Below are 17,500 nucleotides of genomic sequence, written 5' to 3' on the forward strand. Positions count from 1 at the left end.
AATATCATATGTCACAGCTTATAACACAAATCTGTCGAGCGATCATTAAAATTTCCGTGTTCCTTGAGTCTGATTCCAGAAGGTTGCAACCCCAGCATCTTAACTCATGAAGGCCTAGTGATGCCTCCCAGTGTTTCTGCAGTTGCCTTCTAGTAGTGCCTCTAGATGTTTAATGTATCCTTTTCATTTTTGTATCAATATTAAAACCATGTTGCATACAAGCTATTGAAAGATTTAATCTTGAAGCTTATATGATGGGCAACTCATATGATGTCTTGTATATATTTTTTTTCATACTAGATCACTATGATATTTTGGTAGACAAAAATGGGGCTATAATTCATTGCAGTTTGATTTTTCCTTTATTTCTCTATAGTTTGCTTATCAGTATGATATAAGCTGTTCTGCAGTCCTGAAGTGCCTGCACGTTATGCTATTGTCTACTCAGTGCATGATTTTGAGCTGTTGGGATCTATTTCTAGGTGGGCTGACACTTGGAAGTACTTATGATCACTTAAATGATTCTTTAGGTTTTCTTTTGGAGCATATTGGGCAATGTAAACTGTTTCATTTTCAGGAAATTTGCTTGAAATCAGTTTGATTTTGCTGTTTGTTGAATATGATGTGTATCATTAAGCTTATACTTTTCTCCGTGCTTTGATAGCTGTTACTGTGTTCAGAAAGGATAAGACCAGATGTTGTTTTGTTGTTTTCTGGCAGTTGTTTCCAGTTATGACTTAAAATGTCAAAATGGTGTTGATCACTAACATTTCTTTAGCGAGTCAGATTTTAGACATCAGTTCATTATCTGTTGTATTTAGATTCACAGAGAAATCTTGTTTTTTTTTTTAAGACTTTCTATTTTATTTTGTGTAAGCATCAAAAATAATCAGGTATCCTGATATAAATAGTGCTGTATTGCATGTTTTAGCTTGCCATCTGCTTGTAGACATGTACAAGAGAAGAGGGGAGTTGTTGCTTATATTTTGAACATAAAAGTTTCATGTAGTTTACCAATTTCTGTTTGTAAGAAATTCTTCCAAACTGTGTGCATTATTCTATTGCTTTATTATAATTAATGCAACTTCATTCAGGTACTAGTTGTCCCACAGTTTAGATACTGATCACTTGTGATTGAAGAAAGGGCAGTGGTGAAATTTTGGGCAGCTGGACTTTGGGTATATATCATACCTCTCAACCTCTTCACGCAAAAAGATCTGGACAAAGCCAGACAGAATGGGGGGGGGGGGGGGCAAAGGCCCAAAAATAGGGACAGATTTTAAATATTGCTCTTATAAACTTAGAAAGTTGCTAGAATAACAGGATTTGCCTTAGCATGCATGTTTTTCTGATGTATATGAAGTCTGAAACACATTTATATCATTTAGTGATTTCAGTCCTCAGGTCATCCCAGTGATTTGCCAGAAAATCACAAATTTTATGAGGAACTTACCAAAAATCTAAGGCGAAAATCTGAACAGTTGAGAGTTATGGTATGCATCACTGAATGCATTAGTGTTAAGGACTGTTACGGTGCATTGGGATGATCTAGATATTGTGGTATGAAAATGTCCTGTCTGCTGATGGGTAGGACAGTTAAAGGATGAGTAAAAGGAGCTGAATTGATAATCTGTAAACCAACTGTAGAGAAATAGTCACTGAAAAGTGGTAAATACAAAGTACAGTTATATAAATTGAACTCGTATGTCCTACCAAGAATGTAACAGCCAGACAGTTTCCAAAGCTTTAGGGTACCTTCCATGCTCCCAAACTGCCAAGCAGCTCGAGCTGAGCTGACTAAAAGACAAGTTTGGGTGTGAAGCCCTTCAGAACTTTAGTGCCACCAAAGAATATATTTATTTATTGACATTTGTTAACCGGGTTTGTCCAACTGGGCTTGTGGCCCATTTTCAGTGGAGACCTGAGGAGAAAAGCTCCAGTAATACATTTTAAAACAAATTCCACAGTACATAGACCAGTAGTTGTTAAACCAGGCAGCAAAATCGAGACAGCAAATAATCCAAAAATGAGTTCATTTTTGGATTATTTGCTGTCTCGATTTTGCTGCCTGGTTTAACAACTACTGGTCTATGTACTGTGGAATTTGTTGTTTCTGAAGTTCGTGGAGTGCTTGGTGGTTTGGCTCATTTTGGTTTTTAACAGTAATTTTTGTATACTTCTTTGGTATGACATTTTAAAACAAGTACAATTTTAAACAATATTGATATAATAGTTATAGCAAAACGATTCACATATGTTGAGTTACATGCATAAAGTTAAATTTGCATTAAAAAGAAGCTGAGTAACAATTTTACATTGATATAGTTCAATAGGTCAACAATAAACATTTTTGTTTGTATAAAATTGTGCAAATGCATAGTAGACGCATAGGAGAGAGAGGTGTAATGAGGTACTAAGTATGGTCCTTTTGAGGGTACATAAAGGGAAGGAAGACTAGGTAGGGTCAGGGCAAGGGCAGGTTCCGGAATTGAGAAAATAAGCTTTTAGTTCATTTTTAAAGTGTGAGATGTGGGAGATTGAATGCAAGTCAAGGGGAAGTTTGTTCCAAGCATGGGCAAGGGAGTGTTTGTAGAGTAGTTTGCCAAATGACCTTTTTGGGTGGTAGATATCAAGTAATTGTTGGTTAGAAGTACGGAGGGTCCCTGATGGGATGTAGATTGTGACTAAGGAAGACCGAATGGACAGAAGGAGGGTTTATAAAGAATAGAGTGTAGCATATGAAATTGATAAGATAGCAGAAACTGGGGAAGTTCAAGCCATTGAAGAGAGTTTAAAGAAATGCAGTGGTGTGACTTGTATGGAGAGTTAGTAATCAATCTGGCTATTTTATGGTAAGTCTCTTGCAGTTTGTTTAGAGTGGAGGCCTGGATATTGGTAAGAACTGGGGCGGCGTATAAGAGGGAGGGAAGGAAGAGTGCCTGGCCCAGGGTAAGTCTAGATTCAGGGGTTAGGAATTTTTTGTTCCGATATAGCAGACCTAGTTTCTGGTTTGTTTTTTTTATACATTGGAGTATGTATAGGTTGAACTTTAGTTCGTCATCGATAATGACCCCTAGGAGTTTTGTGTGGGTGTCAGGTTGGATGTTTGTATTGTTAGAAGATGTAATAAAAAAGGAGGTTTTGTGATAAGAAAGAGAACGGAGAAGGAAAAGTAGGAGTTTGGTCTTTTTGGGATTTAGGATCAATAGGTTGTGAGAGAGCCATTGTTCAGTGGATAGTAGGGCCTGTTGGGTCAGTGAGTGTAGTTCAGGAATGTTATTTGAGATGGATATAAGTGTGGAGTCGTTGGCATACTGAATAATGGAGGATTCTTTGCATGAGCTGTAAAGATCATTGGTGAAGATGTTAAACAAAAGGGGTCCCAAGATGGAGCCTTGGGGAACACAAGTGGAGATGGGAAGGAAAGGTGAGGAGGATGAGAGCCATTTGACAGATTGTTCCCTGCCAGATAGGTAACTATTAAACCAGGCAAGTGCGGAGGGGGTTAGGTGGAGATTTGCAAGTTTGGATAGCAGTAGAGGAGGAGAGAGAGTATTGAAGGCTTTGGAGAGATCTAGGAAGAGACAGGAAATGAGTTTATTGTTGTCTAGGGCCTCTGCAATGATATGAGTGAAGGAGGAGGGCAGTGGTGGTGCTGTGTTGAGGATGACATCCATGTTTGGTAGGGGTAAGTAAGTGGTGTGTGAGGAGGTGATTGAGAAGCTGTGAGTGAATACATTTTTCTAATATCTTGGAGAGGGGGGACAGAATGGCAATGGGTCGGTAGTTTGAGGGGTCAGTGGAGTTTCCACCTTTATGAAGAGGGATAGTGAAGAAATATTTCCAAAGGGTGGGGACAGTTGATTCCAGAATAGATCGATTAATTAGTATAGCTACAGGATAGGCAATTGAGTCAGCAGCAAGTCTGAGGAATGTAGGAGATAGATTGTCAGTGGAAGGAGAGCAAGGTTTTAGCTTGAGTAGTAGAGATTTGATGTAAGCAATGGGAACTGGCTCAAAAGAAAACAAAGTTGTGTTAGTGGGACTTGGAGAGGTGGGTGATGAAGTAGAGTTTGGCTTAGAGGTTACCAGATTTTGGATGGAAGAGATGGTGTTTATTCAGGAGGGTAGCTGTTTCCTGAGAGGAAGAGTTAGGGTATGGGGAGGGATTGGAGGGCTTTCCAGGATAGAGGATGTTGTTGAGAGCTGATCAAAATTTTCGAGGATTGAATTTGTTGTTAAGCTGAGCAGAGCTATAGTACAACTTTTTGTCATTAGTTGTATTTTTTTGCAAGGTTCCTCAGTTTACTGTATTTTTGAAGAAAATGTGGTTGTTTAGTTTTAGTCCAGGTTTTCCAAGCATGATCTCTTTGTTTCATAAGGGACCTAGTCTCTTTGGAGAGCCAGGGAGCATGGTTAGATTTTACTCTGATCTTCCTAGAGGGAGCTAAGGAGTTTAGAGTATTCATGAAGATGCTATTGAAAGTGCTTACAGCATTGTTTAGGGGGAGGTGTTTTAGGATGGACCAGTCTATGTTGTGGAGAATGGAGTTAAATTGGGATGAATTGAAAGCTGATAGTTTTTGACAGTCTTTGATAAGGTGGGGTTTAGGTATATGGGAGTAGTGTCTTAAGATGGTGGTAGGGAGATGATCACTGAGGGAGTCAGGTAAAGTGGTGGGATTGTGGTATTGGTGGGGGGAATTGGTAAGGATCCAGTGTATGATGGAGCTGGAAGTGGAATTTTTATGGAAGCAAGTGGGAGATGTTATAAGTTAGTGGAAGCCGTGTAGGTGGATACTGAGTTGAGGGAGTCAGTTGTGAGTTTGGACCAATCAATGATGACATCACCAAGGATAAGTATCTTGTATGGTATGTTGTGGGAGAACCAAAATAGGATGTTTTCAAGAATGGGCAGATTGTTACCAGAAGGAAGGTAGATAGAGGCAATTGCAAGTTTTTTGTGGGGATTCAGATGGCAGTTAAGGATGATAATTTCAGCTGGGAGGAAGTCAGGAATTGGGGAAGGGTATGGTGAGAGGTTAAGATTGTTTGAGTAGAGGATGGCCATGCCACCACCTTTTTTTTACAGGTCTGTCAGATCGGAAGATATTATAACCTGGTGGGAGTATTTGAGATTTGTGGCTTGAGCCAGGTTTCAGATAGGGAGAGGATGTGAGGGGTATTGAGAGCTATCCATGAGTGCAGCTCAGTGACTTTATTTGCTAGACTCTGAATATTCAATGAGTAAATAGTTAAGTATTTGGATGGAGATGATTGTTGTGACTGAGGTTGGTGACTGTTAGAGAAGTAAGATGGGGGGCAATGTAGAGGTAGTTTTGGGGAGAGAAGAGGGGCCAGGGTTGGGATGGATGTCTCCAGAACAAAGTATGTTTTTAGTGAAGAGAGAGTGTGTAGTAGATGCTAGATGGAGTTTGTATAGTTTTGACTTAGGTTTGTGGGAAGGTTTAAAAACCTGTATTATGGATAGTTTATATGGACTTGAGGTAGAGGTAATAAAGAAATTAGGGGAGATAGTAAAAGATGAAATAGTTGGATATATGTTGTATGAGTGAGAAGTTGGTGAACATAGGAGTAGGTCAGAGAGATTGGAGTGGTAAGAGGTGGAGATAGAGAGAATAAGGAGTAGTGTAGAAGATATTAGAAAATAATAGATGTTGGAATAAAATATGGTCAGATAGAGTAGGTAGAGAGACAGTGGTATAGAGGAAGTGGTGTTGACAAGATTGACAGATTAGTAAGGTGGCTGTGACAATAGGCAGGAAGTGGAATTGTAGTGGCTAGTGAGACAAGAAGGGGAGGGATAGTTAGGTATAAAGGTAATTGTAATGGGGGTGTGTGGGAATGGGGTTAGGGTAGGGGAGCAAAGTGAGCCTGAGTGTAGCGGGCGAACGGATCGGGGCTAGCACCCTGGTCAGGATGAAGTCATAGAAACAGTCAGAAAAATATAGTGAAAAACTAGCTTGAGAGATAAGGATATAAAGTTTCTAAAGGTATAGTCACCAGAAATAAAATAAAAAGAAATAAAATATGAGCAGAAGTAAGCTTACAAAAGGATACTGGCCTCAAGCTACACAAGTAGATTTACTTGAAGCAAACCTGGTGCTGTATGGTTAAAATAAGCTACAATAGAGAGGGGCTTTGGAGGGGGGGAGAGAGGTATTACTAGCAGCTAAAAGCAGGGCAAAACATAAAAAAAACAATATGTAATAGTCTGAAGACAGTAAAATAGGGCAGGTGCACTAGGAAAGGCAGTTATGAGTGAGGCTAGAAATGAATTCAGGGAAGGGTAAAGTGCAGAACAGGAGAATATACACAGAAAAACAGTACAAGGATAGTGGGTAACCAAAGAGAAAGGATAGGAGCTGCTGGCGTCTGCTTTTCGTGGTGACTAGCAAAAAAAACCCACTAAATTCTTGTTGTGCTTATAAGGTCTAGCATTAATTAAAAGATTAGCTTATGTAGTAGTTATTTACTGGGACACATACTTCAGTGGTATTATTTTAAGCTTAAAATGGTGGCTTCCGGACAGATAGTTAGAGTTGCAGGGTATCTGTTAAGGTCCTCAAACCTGTATTGCCTCTTTTGAGGCTTTTGAGGAATGACAGCCAGCTTGTGCTTTCCTTAGCTTTGCAGATAAGTTCCCTTTGGGAGAAAACACTTCAATTTTCTTAATATTTACTGATGTTTTATTACTTTCCTTTTCAGGAAAGTTAATTTAAAGCTAGGAGTGTTGTGTTTTAATGGATTGTCTCGAGAATGTAATGTACTTTTTTAAACAGAGCACTCATTTTAAAAGTAGTGTTATCTGATGAAATATTTTCTATAGAGAAACTGTGTTTATTTCAAGGTTATGGGGCAGCCGTACTTTTTGAAAGTGCAAATGTAACTTTTGTGGACTGGTAATTTTACTGGCATTGTTGCCTGCTTTTTCTCCCAGGATACAGGCAGCATTTTCATCTTGACCATGGAAGAGATTGTCATTCCCATGGTTGGTCTTTCTTCCAGCCACAAAAAAAAAAAAGTTAAGCAAACATCTTTTGCCACCACAGCAGGCTAGAATGTTGCCTCAGCTTCAGGTGGGTGACTGCTGTGCCCATTTGTTGTACCTCAGATCACTTGTCTTTAATCCCAGGTCCCTCTGGTTAGCCACATCCTCTTGGGTTCTCCTCAGTGGGCAAGGGAAGAATCCCTGGGTGAGGGAATAGGGCAAGTTTCCTTGTTATTTCAAAATGCAGTACCTATCCCTAGGAAAGCTGAGGCTTCCATTACTAACATGATTAGCCCATTTTGCCTGTCAAAAGGAAATAGAAAACCAAGCATATATCTACTCCTCCTCAAATTTCTTTGAATAAGAATAGTTTACTGGGAGTGATTTGGGCTATTAATCCTTCTTGTAGAGTAGCTTCTGGTAAAAGAAAGAGGGATGCCTCCTTTTCTGAAGGTATTCTAGATTCTGAATCTGAACAGGAAGATGCAGGGATGGATTTGGGGTTTTGTCCTCAAAATTCTGGTTCATACTCTGAGGAGAGCTCATTTTCTGCTTCTCTTTGTGGGGATTTTTCTTTTTCTGTGAGTGTTTCTAGAATGTCCCAGTGTTTTCAGTGGAAGAACACTGAAATGTTTCAGTCCCTCAAAAATAATGTGTGTTGTTATAGAATGATTTTCCAGAACATACACCCATTCCTCTTGCCCTGTCTGTTTTAGAGGATATGTGTCATTTGGCCTACATTTTTCCTGATAGTCAGCTGGCTGAACCCAAAAAGGCAGATAGTATGTATAAAGGTGTCCCTTTCAGAAGCTTGAGTTTTCAGAAAGTCAAAATTCATATTGTTGAGACCATATGATCAGACTTCCGAAATCTCAAAGCTTTTGAATGGAGATTGCAGTACAGTGAGGATTGGGAAATTTTCCCCACTGTTGTGTGATCTTGGAGTTGGTCTATATAACATGGAGGGGGTATGCGGGATGAAGGGTGGCTTGCCACATGTAAAAATGTAGAAAAAAGGTAGATTTTTGTTCTCTGAAGTTTGAGTTTTAAGAAAGTCGATCATATGGTCTCGAGCATATGAATTTCAACTATGAAAACTCGAGTTTCTGAATGGGATCCATATAAAGTTCCACAGTCTTTTAAATTTTTATACACTATTCCACCTGACCCAGCAGCTGTAGCCTTACTGATTCCTCTGCTGCTAAGCACTTTCCAATCCTATTCTTTCTACCAAGGATGGGAATATTACTGACAGGTATGGGAAAAAAGTGTATACGGCTGCAACTTTGAATTTCAGACTTTTAAATTGTCAAGCTAATATGCTAAGGTTTATTCTGACATATTGTGAAAATATGAGGAACGTTTTATCTACAGTTTCTTCTTGTGAAGACAAATCTGCTTTAAATACTTAACGCACAGGTTACTGCTCATGTTGAGTGGGTGTGTGTGTGTCTCTGTTGATACTTCTTTCAGGGCTATGGCCACTTGCTTGGTTATATTCTTCTCCAGGATGATGATAAAAATATTATTAAATTTAAATTTAGAATTTTAAATTGCTCTTCCTGTGTGTATTAAAAGTACAATGAGATGGGGCAATCTGATCTGAGAAAATCTGATTTTTGGAATCTCTGATTTTTCAAAATTGTCCAAGGTATTTTCTTTCTCATCCATTTTCAGCAAAAAAAGTAGTCTGAACAGAATTCAGGTAAACAGAAATTTTAGTAGTGGCTAAGAGGTTCCAAAAAGAAGTCTCAAATCTCCCAAAACCAGGGGAACTCCAACAAATATATATATATATATATATATATATATATATATATATATATATATATATATATATATATAAAATATATAAATTATGGAACTCCCTCCCACCCAGAATTACCTCTGTACCATCATGCACCCACTTCAAAACTTTAATAAAAGCGCACCTAAAAACATGCTGGCTATGCCCTTGCAACTTCCCCTCTAATATCATCCACCCACTACCTTTATTTCCACCCCACTATAACTGCCTTGATTATAACAAGCTTGGATGCTCATAAGCCTTACTACTTATTATACAGCAAGAACTTCTTATTGTAACAAATGTTAATGTCTGTTATGTACTTCACAGATAATAAAGATTCTAGTTGTGTACTGATACACTATGTTCTTCATCTGTAACTATGTAATTTTTAATTGCTATGTTGATCAAATTGTTATGTAAATAAAATATAACTACTTTCTGTATATTTTAACTTTGGAGCTTTTCTCCCCGGGCCTCTGCTGAAGATGGACCTACATCCAGTCGGACATTCCCGGTCAACAAATGTAAATAAATAAATAAAATCTGGATGACTCTTCAAGAGAGCTTGTGACCCTATCCCACCTTGGCCCTCTTTCTCTTCCAGAAAGTCTGAACCTCCATTTTTCTCCTTGCCAACAGATTGTTCCAGACAAATGTGTTCTGAAAATCATTCATTGGGGTTACAGTCAGCAGTGGAAGTAAATCCTTCCTTTCTGGTGGAGGGGGGGGGGTATTCCTCATCCTGCACATCACATTTTGTTTCCACCTGTTCTTCATCCTATGCTGTCCCAAAGAGTGATAGAAACAGTTCCTACTTCCCAGGTGGGGAGGGGCTTTGATTCAAGAATGTTCCTAGTCCTAAAGAAAAAAAAATGCATACAGACCAACTTTCAATCTTTATTTCTTAAACCCTTTTATGATAGTGCCAAAATTCAAAATGATATCACTTCACAAACCTGTTCCCTCTTCTTTCTCTTAAGTTTCCTGGTATCATAGGCCTTAAAAGATGTTTATCACATTCCTGTTCATCCAGACTTCAATCAAATCTTAAGGTTTTGTGTGTTTGGATCACATTTTCAGTTCTCTTCCTTATTCGGGCTATCTACTACACCAAGAGTGTTCACAAAGTGTTACGCTCCAGTTATAGCTCATTGCAGGCTACAGCTTATCTACATGTTTCTATATTTAGATGACTTGCTTACCTTAGTGGAGTCTTTTTCAAAATGCCGGGAATCTCTTTCTTTGGTGAGACAATTCTTGCACAAGCTGGGATTCCAAGAGAGCATTCAAAAGTCTTCCTGACTCTTTCACACAGGATTGTGTTCCTGGGACGGTAACTAGACACCACAGTTCAAAGAGCTTTTCTTACACAGGAAAAATAGATCTTTATTTAGATCTGTTTCTTCTTCTTCTTTCGGCTGCTCCCGTTAGGGGTCACCACAGCAGATCAACTGTTTCCATTTCTTCCTGTCCTCTGCATCTTGCTCTGTCACACCAACCACCTGCATGTCCTCTCTCACCACATCCATAAACTTTATCTTAGGCATTCCTCTTTTCCTGTTACCTGGCAGCTTCATCCTTAGCATCTTTTTCCCAATATACTCTGCATCCCTCCTCAGCACATGTCCAAACCAACGTAATCTTGCCTCTCTGGCTTTGTCTCCAAACCTTCCAACCTGGGCTGACCCTCTAATATACTTATTCCTAATCCTTTCCATCCTCGTCACACCCAGTACAAATCTTAACATCTTAAACTCTGCCACGTCAAGCTCTGACTCCTGCCTTTTTGCCAATGCCACTGTCTCCAACCCATATTAACATAGCTGGTCTCACTACCCTCTTGTAGACCTTCCCTTTCACTCTTACTAGTACTCATCTGTCACAAATCACTCCTGACACTCTTCTCCACCAACTCCATCCTGCCTGTACTCTCTTCTTAGCCTCTCTTCCACACTCACCATTACTCTGAACTGTTGATCCCAAGTACTTAAACTTATTCACCTTTGCCACCTCTACTCCCTGCATCCTCACCATTCCTCTATCCTCCCTCTCATTCACACACATATATTCTGTCTTAGTCCTGCTGACCTTCATTCCTCTTCTCTCTAGAGCATATCTCCACCTCTCCAGGGTCTTCTCCACCTGTTCTCTACTCTCACTACAGATCACAATGTCATCTGCAAACATCATAGTCCACAGGGACTCCTGTCTGATCTCGTCTGTCAACCTGTCCATCACCATTGCAAATAAGAAAGGGCTCAGAGCTGATCCTTGATGTAATCCCACCTCCACTTTAAACGCATCCGTCACTCCCACCACAGACCTCACCGCTGTCACACTACCCTCGTACATATCCTGTACCACTCTTGCATACTTCTCTGACACTCCCGATTTCCTCATACAATACCACAACTCCTCTCTAGGCACCCTGTCATATACTTTCTCTAAATCCACAAAGACACAATGCAACTCCTTATGACCTTCTCTGTACTTCTCCATCAACACTCTCAGAGCAAACGTCACATCTGTAGTGCTCTTTCCTGGCATGAAACCATACTGCTGATCACTAATCATCACCTCCCTTCTTAACCTAGCTTCCACTACTCTTTCCCATAACTTCATGCTGTGACTGATAAGTTTAATCTCTCTGTAGTTACTACAGCTCTGCACATCACCCTTATTCTTAAAAATCGGTACCAAAACACTTTTTTTCCATTCCTCAGGCATCCTCTCACTTTCCAAGATTTCATTAAACAATCTAGTTAAAAAGTCCACTGCCATTTCACCTAAACACCTCCATGCTTCCACGGGTATGTCATCTGGACCAACAGCCTTACCGTTCGTCATCCTCTTCATAGCTATCCTTAGTTCCTCCTTGCTAATCCAGTGCACTTCATGATTCACTATCCGCACATCATCCAACCTTCTCTCCCTCTCATTCTCTTCATTCATCAACCCGTCAATGTACTCTTTCCATCTGCTCAACACACTCTCCTTGCTTGTGAGTATGTTTCCCTCATTATCCTTTATCACCCTTACCTGCTGCACATCTTTACTAGCTCGGTCCCTCTGTCTAGCCAATCAGTACAGGTACTTTTCTCTCTCCTTAGTGTCCAACCTTTTATACAACTCTTCATATGCCTTATCCTTAGCCTTCGCCACCTCTCTCTTTGCCATGCACCTCATCTCCTTATACTCTTGTCTACTTTCTTCATCTCTTTGACAATCCCACTTCTTCTTCACCAACCTCTTTCTCTGTATACTCTTTTGTACTTCTTCATTCCACCACCATGTCTCCTTGTCCTTCTTCCTCTTTCCAGATGTCACACCAAGCACCCTTCTAGCCATCTCTCTTACTAGCTCTGCTGTAGTTACCCAGCTTTTCTAAGGTTTTCCATTAGACTTCAGTAACTGCAAGGGAATACCTCAGGATTTTGGGACTCCTGGCATAAATGATTCTCATGATATCCCTTGCTTGGATTTCACTTGATCTTGTTGAAGCAAAAATAGTCATTGCTTAAGACCACAGTGCACTGTTTTCAGGATTCTTTCTCTCTCTCTCTCTCTGTGTTGTGAGGTGGTGGTGATAGGGTGTACACACACACACACACACACACATATATATATATATATATATATATATATATATATATATATATATATTTATTTATATATATTTATATATATATATATATATATATAAAATGTGTGTGTGTGTGTATATATATATATATATATATATATATATATATATATATATATATATATATATATATATAAAAAATTTGGGGGGTGGAGGTAAGTTGTTTACAGGGTGCTTGCTCCCTGCAAAAAGATTTTTTGATCTGTGCTGTACCATTATAGCGAATGATACACTTGTGTTTCACTCTGTGTTGATTGTGGAAGTAATTTCCAAGCAATAGCTTTCTAATCATTCATAGTGGAATATGTAGGACATTGTGAATCCCATTTTCCAAATTTGTACCACCAGTTCTTAATTCATAATCTGAACTGTCCAGGTTGAATTGCAAAAAAATAAAGAAAATGGGCTTTGTGATGATCTGTAAAATTCTAAGAACTGTTGATGCTAAAATATTTTTGAAATAGTTTAGCTTGTAAACATAGAAGTATACAAACATCTAGAGCTTATAAAAATACTATTCAAATATGTTTTTGAAAAGATCTCATCAGTGCTCTCTTGTAGCATTTTTAAATTAAATTTATCTATGGCCTGCTTGCATGCAGGAAATGTTTGCCTAATTTTTCTGGCTTAGTTTTCCCACAAAGGCAGCTGCCATTCAGCTAATGTGTGTTAACTATGGCACACCTTTTGGAAGAATACTTGTGTAATCTTGGCTATGTTTACTTGCCAACAGGTGAGGTTGTATGAAAAGCCTTTCTCAGGTTGGCTGTGCCAGTATAGTGTTAAGTCAGAGTCCTGTAGGGGAGTAACCATTGTTTTGACTCTATAAAACCTTTTTCTTCCCTTCCTATCCATGCATGAAGTAATGACACCACTGCAGGATGCAAGTGTTACAGCTCACATCCCCAATTTCTCCACACACCTTGACTACATATGGACCGCACACAGCTTCCTGTAAATGTTAGTCACAGGGAATCCCTCCTCCTTCCCCATGGAGTAAAGAGATGGTCATTGGTTATCTTTCCTCACTGTCTGGAAGGTACTGACTGTCTGAGCCCATTTCTGATGCATATTTGGCAGTGTTGTGGTAATACATTTTTCTTCTTTGTCAAAGATCAACTCACTGCTTTAAATAAAATTAAACTTCATAAAGTCACGGTAGTTATTTTGAGTATTGCAACTGTTTAGTATTCATTGAATAATTTCAAAAGAATGTTGTTGCTTATACAGGATTTTTTTATATACACACTTTTTTTATTTTCCTGTTTTTCTTTTATCTTGTCTCACTCTTGCTGTGTCTGTCTCTAGGTTATAATGACAAGCACCTGACTGTATTTAGTGAGAATGCTGTTGACGTATTTAATGTGAAAGATGCTGAATGGGTTCAGACAGTTCCACTGAAGAAGGTAATGTAAGAGCCATTCTGTACTGCATTTAAAACAGACAATTGCTGAAAAAATGTATATGTAACATCATCGTATTTGCTAAGTGTTAGCATATGCTTTTAGTTTCAAATAAAATGAAATATGTAGGCTAGATGTAAAAACGCAATTGATTTTTCTTTACAAAAATACTACAAGAATAAGAAATGGAAACCATGCAACTAAAAAGTGAAGACTTATAAATCAGGGAATTGTTAGTGCTAAATATGGGGTTGCAGCCAAGCTGATGTAAAGAAGTTAAAAGGTTTCTAAGTGAATATAAGGCTAACTGCCGTAAAGCTGCATTTTAAGCTTGGCCAGTAACCTGAGGTCAGAATCAAGTGCTGTACCTTGTGTTTGAGGTGAAGAACTTACCCACTATGTCATACTCACCTCCACTCCAGTGTGTTCCTGAAACCTGCTGTATATAATGTCCTCTAATACCACTGTACTGCACTGCCAAGAGCTGTAGTACTAACACCCTAATAAAATTTATACAAACACCTCAAAAGTCTTGATGCAATCTGCTCAGCTTTGAACAATATCATATGCAAGTAATGGCTTAAAGTTCAAGCAAACCGTGATTTTACACAAATCTTTGCTGTCCAACATCGCTGCTTAACCCTAAGATGAGTACCACATCTGAAGAAACTAGCCATGGAAGATGATCTGGAATCTTTAGTGACATTTGAGAGCTATGCTACCACAGAGATCTAAAGCCAGGCAGACTGGTCAAGAATCCTGTTGTCCGGCCAGCCCCTAGCAGTGATTGATATCACATCATAGCCAGGAAGAATGGGATAGGGGAATCCTAAGTAAAAGACCTGCACTGGTTGAGTTTTAATTGAATCTAGAACAGAATCTACAGTTCAAAAAAAAAGGTTAATTAGTACAGCATATACCAAGCGATAACTATAGCAATCGATCAGAAGAGCTCAAAAAAGATTGGGAAGAGATTAGACATGCAATTCACCAAGAAACAATGGAACAATAAAGTCCAGAAGATTTTGAATTTTTACCTAGAGGTATTTGCATAGATACTTTTTTAGCCCAAGCAGACTCCAAATAATTAATCCTCAGGTCGATGGCAAATGTTGAAGGTGTGATGGGGAAGAAAGAGGTAACTGGGAACGTGTTTTGGAAGTGTAATAAGTTAGTTGACTTTAAAAATTCCCTGCAGAGTACTGTGTTGGGAATACTGTGAGAGCAAATGTGTAGCTAATTAATTTTATTTGAGTTGAGATATAGGATCTGAAATTGCCTTGACATAGTAAGGCCTTGTTAAGTTTAATTCTGGTGGCTACCAAAAAAGCAATTACTAGATAATGGAACTAAAAATCTAAACCAACTATACTTGAAGTAGTGAATATTGTAACAGAGATAAATGAACAAGAGGTGGTATCTTTAGAAATGGGTAGGAGTAAATTGCATAGGAAAAATGGAAACTATGGAAACAATGCATGCATAAAAAGGTTTTGGAGGAGGAATGTGATTTAAGAGAAGGTATAAATTGAATATTTTATATAATGTTGCCTAGAGCATAAGATATATAACAATATATGTGATGTATAATGTTAATATGGTTTGATTACTTTTATATAAATGTAAGTTTAGCTATGTCACAAGTGATAATTCAAACATCTTTGGAAAAAAAATTATCCTGTAATCCCAGCTGACAGGACAGGCATTGAAAACATGTGGAGATAGGCGAGACAGATTTATTGCACTCTATACTAAGAAAGAACTGTAGAGCAAGGTTCATTGTTTTTTACTAGGCTAACAACTACAAGGGCCTTTTTAAGACTAGCCATGCATCCCAAATCTCTCACAAGTTTGGATACCCTTGATAAGTGTAAGCTTGGGCCTGGGAGATGAACCATTTAAAGGTTACCTGTTTGCATCAGAGACATAGATGCCAAACCAGGGATGAATTTCTGGCTTCCCACCCAGTTATCCAAGTTGTGCTTAAATTGGATTAGGGATGGGGAAGCCCATTCCATAGACTCTGGGATACATACCTCTCTACAGCAGGTCCTATTTATATCACAGGTAAGATTTAAGTCTTTAGAACGGGTAATTCTGATACTGTTTGTTTTGTGGATATGCAGGAGGACCATCAGAGTGAGGTCTGACAGTGCCCTGTATGCCAGGCATAGAACTCCCCTCAAAAGCCTGTAGGAGACGATACAGGAATAGGGCCTTGAGACAGTCTGCATATGACACATTACTTATGCCCTGCATTCTTTTAGTGAGGAACCTCTGTGGATGTTCCACTTGTTGGATATGCCTGGTTAGGCTAGTGTAACCCTTGAGTTACAAGCAATAAAATTTTATAACTGATCTTTTGATGTAGATAAACCATTAAGTGCACAACTGCATGCATTAGAGTATATTTTGAAACACTGGCTTTGACCCTATTTAGCAACAGCAAAGCAGATACCAGATATTTTAGTAATGGGTAGGTTTAAAATAATTTTGCCTAATACTATTAGTAAATGTGCACTGCAAATGTTATCCCAAGAAATCTGATAAGCTAGTAAATTTAGTAACAGTGTTTAAAAATAAAATATCTGCTACCAAGGCTAAAACTTCAGTAAACATTGTACGTTATTCTGTGAAACAAAGGGCGGCAAGGAATGGAATGGAATACAGCAATTTTCTATAAATATGGAAAAAAGGGTCACATTGCAAAGTTCTTTGCTGCTATACTTAAGAAAATGCTGTCAGTAGGATTGTGAAAACTGAAATGCATGCTTTAGATAGATCAATGCCTACGGAGGGTGATAGGACTACAATTAGAGTAATTATGTCAGCTGTGTGTCAGTGTGTTACAACCAAATGAATAAAATGTACTATGTTTTAGCAGGAACAGAGATACACAAGCCCTGCTAGATTCTGGAAGCACGATTTCCCTTGTCAGGATTTTCTCTGGTGTATAAAACTAAAAATATCAGCAGTCAGAAAGTGGAGATAACAGGCATTCATGGTAACAGAAAAGAATATTTCTTTGCACATGTAGTAATTTGCACATGCAGAAATTCAGACAGATTTTGGAAAACTGTTATAGTCTGTTACTGTAACCTCAGATTTAATTCATGATGTAACGTTAGAAAAAGGCTTACCCCATTTAACACACTATGGAAAATGTGGGAAGAGGTCAAATCTGTAGACAGTGTGACGAGCTAATTTACCTGTTCAGTATAAGAATAGGGGAAAGCAAGGCAATCACATGACAACGGTTATAAAAACCCAGAACCAAAATCAGGAGGAGGACAATAACATGGATCCTGTCTGTTTTCAGAAGCATTCCGTAAGAGAAGTGCAACCAAAACCCAAAACAATAAGAGATGCCAGTTATGGAACTGAAAATGAACTGATTGGGAATAATGAAATAAAAGTTAGAAAGAAGCATACACAGAAATGTACAAGAAGCATTAGTACAAAAAGAGAGAAGATAAAAATCAGAAAAAAAAGCATTTGAGTAAAAACCCTTAGTACAGTGTGGTTGCTGAAAGTGAGAGATATGATACAAAGCATAGTTCAGTTCTGAGCCTCTTCTGCATAGTGTTAAGCAGGGAATGCAGTAGAAGGTGGGCTTTAAGCATCACTAATCCATGCCCCTAGAAAAACTGCTA

The 17,500-nt window shown here is 38.6% G+C and overlaps 1 protein-coding gene across 1 annotated transcript in view; it reads left to right on the forward strand.

The window, feature by feature from the left end:
* Positions 1-17,500, forward strand: part of CDC42BPG (CDC42 binding protein kinase gamma) — a 1,192,486-nt gene that overhangs the window by 1,054,217 nt on the left and 120,769 nt on the right. Inside the window, exon 31 of the mRNA XM_044075379.1 lies at positions 13,753-13,850. Within this exon, the coding sequence (XP_043931314.1) occupies positions 13,753-13,850 (98 nt within the window). The remainder of the gene's footprint in view (positions 1-13,752; positions 13,851-17,500) is intronic.

The sequence above is a fragment of the Protopterus annectens genome, chromosome 6.part1 (assembly GCF_019279795.1).
Source record: "Protopterus annectens isolate FY-2018-M chromosome 6.part1, PAN1.0, whole genome shotgun sequence".
NCBI lineage: Eukaryota > Metazoa > Chordata > Ceratodontiformes > Protopteridae > Protopterus > Protopterus annectens.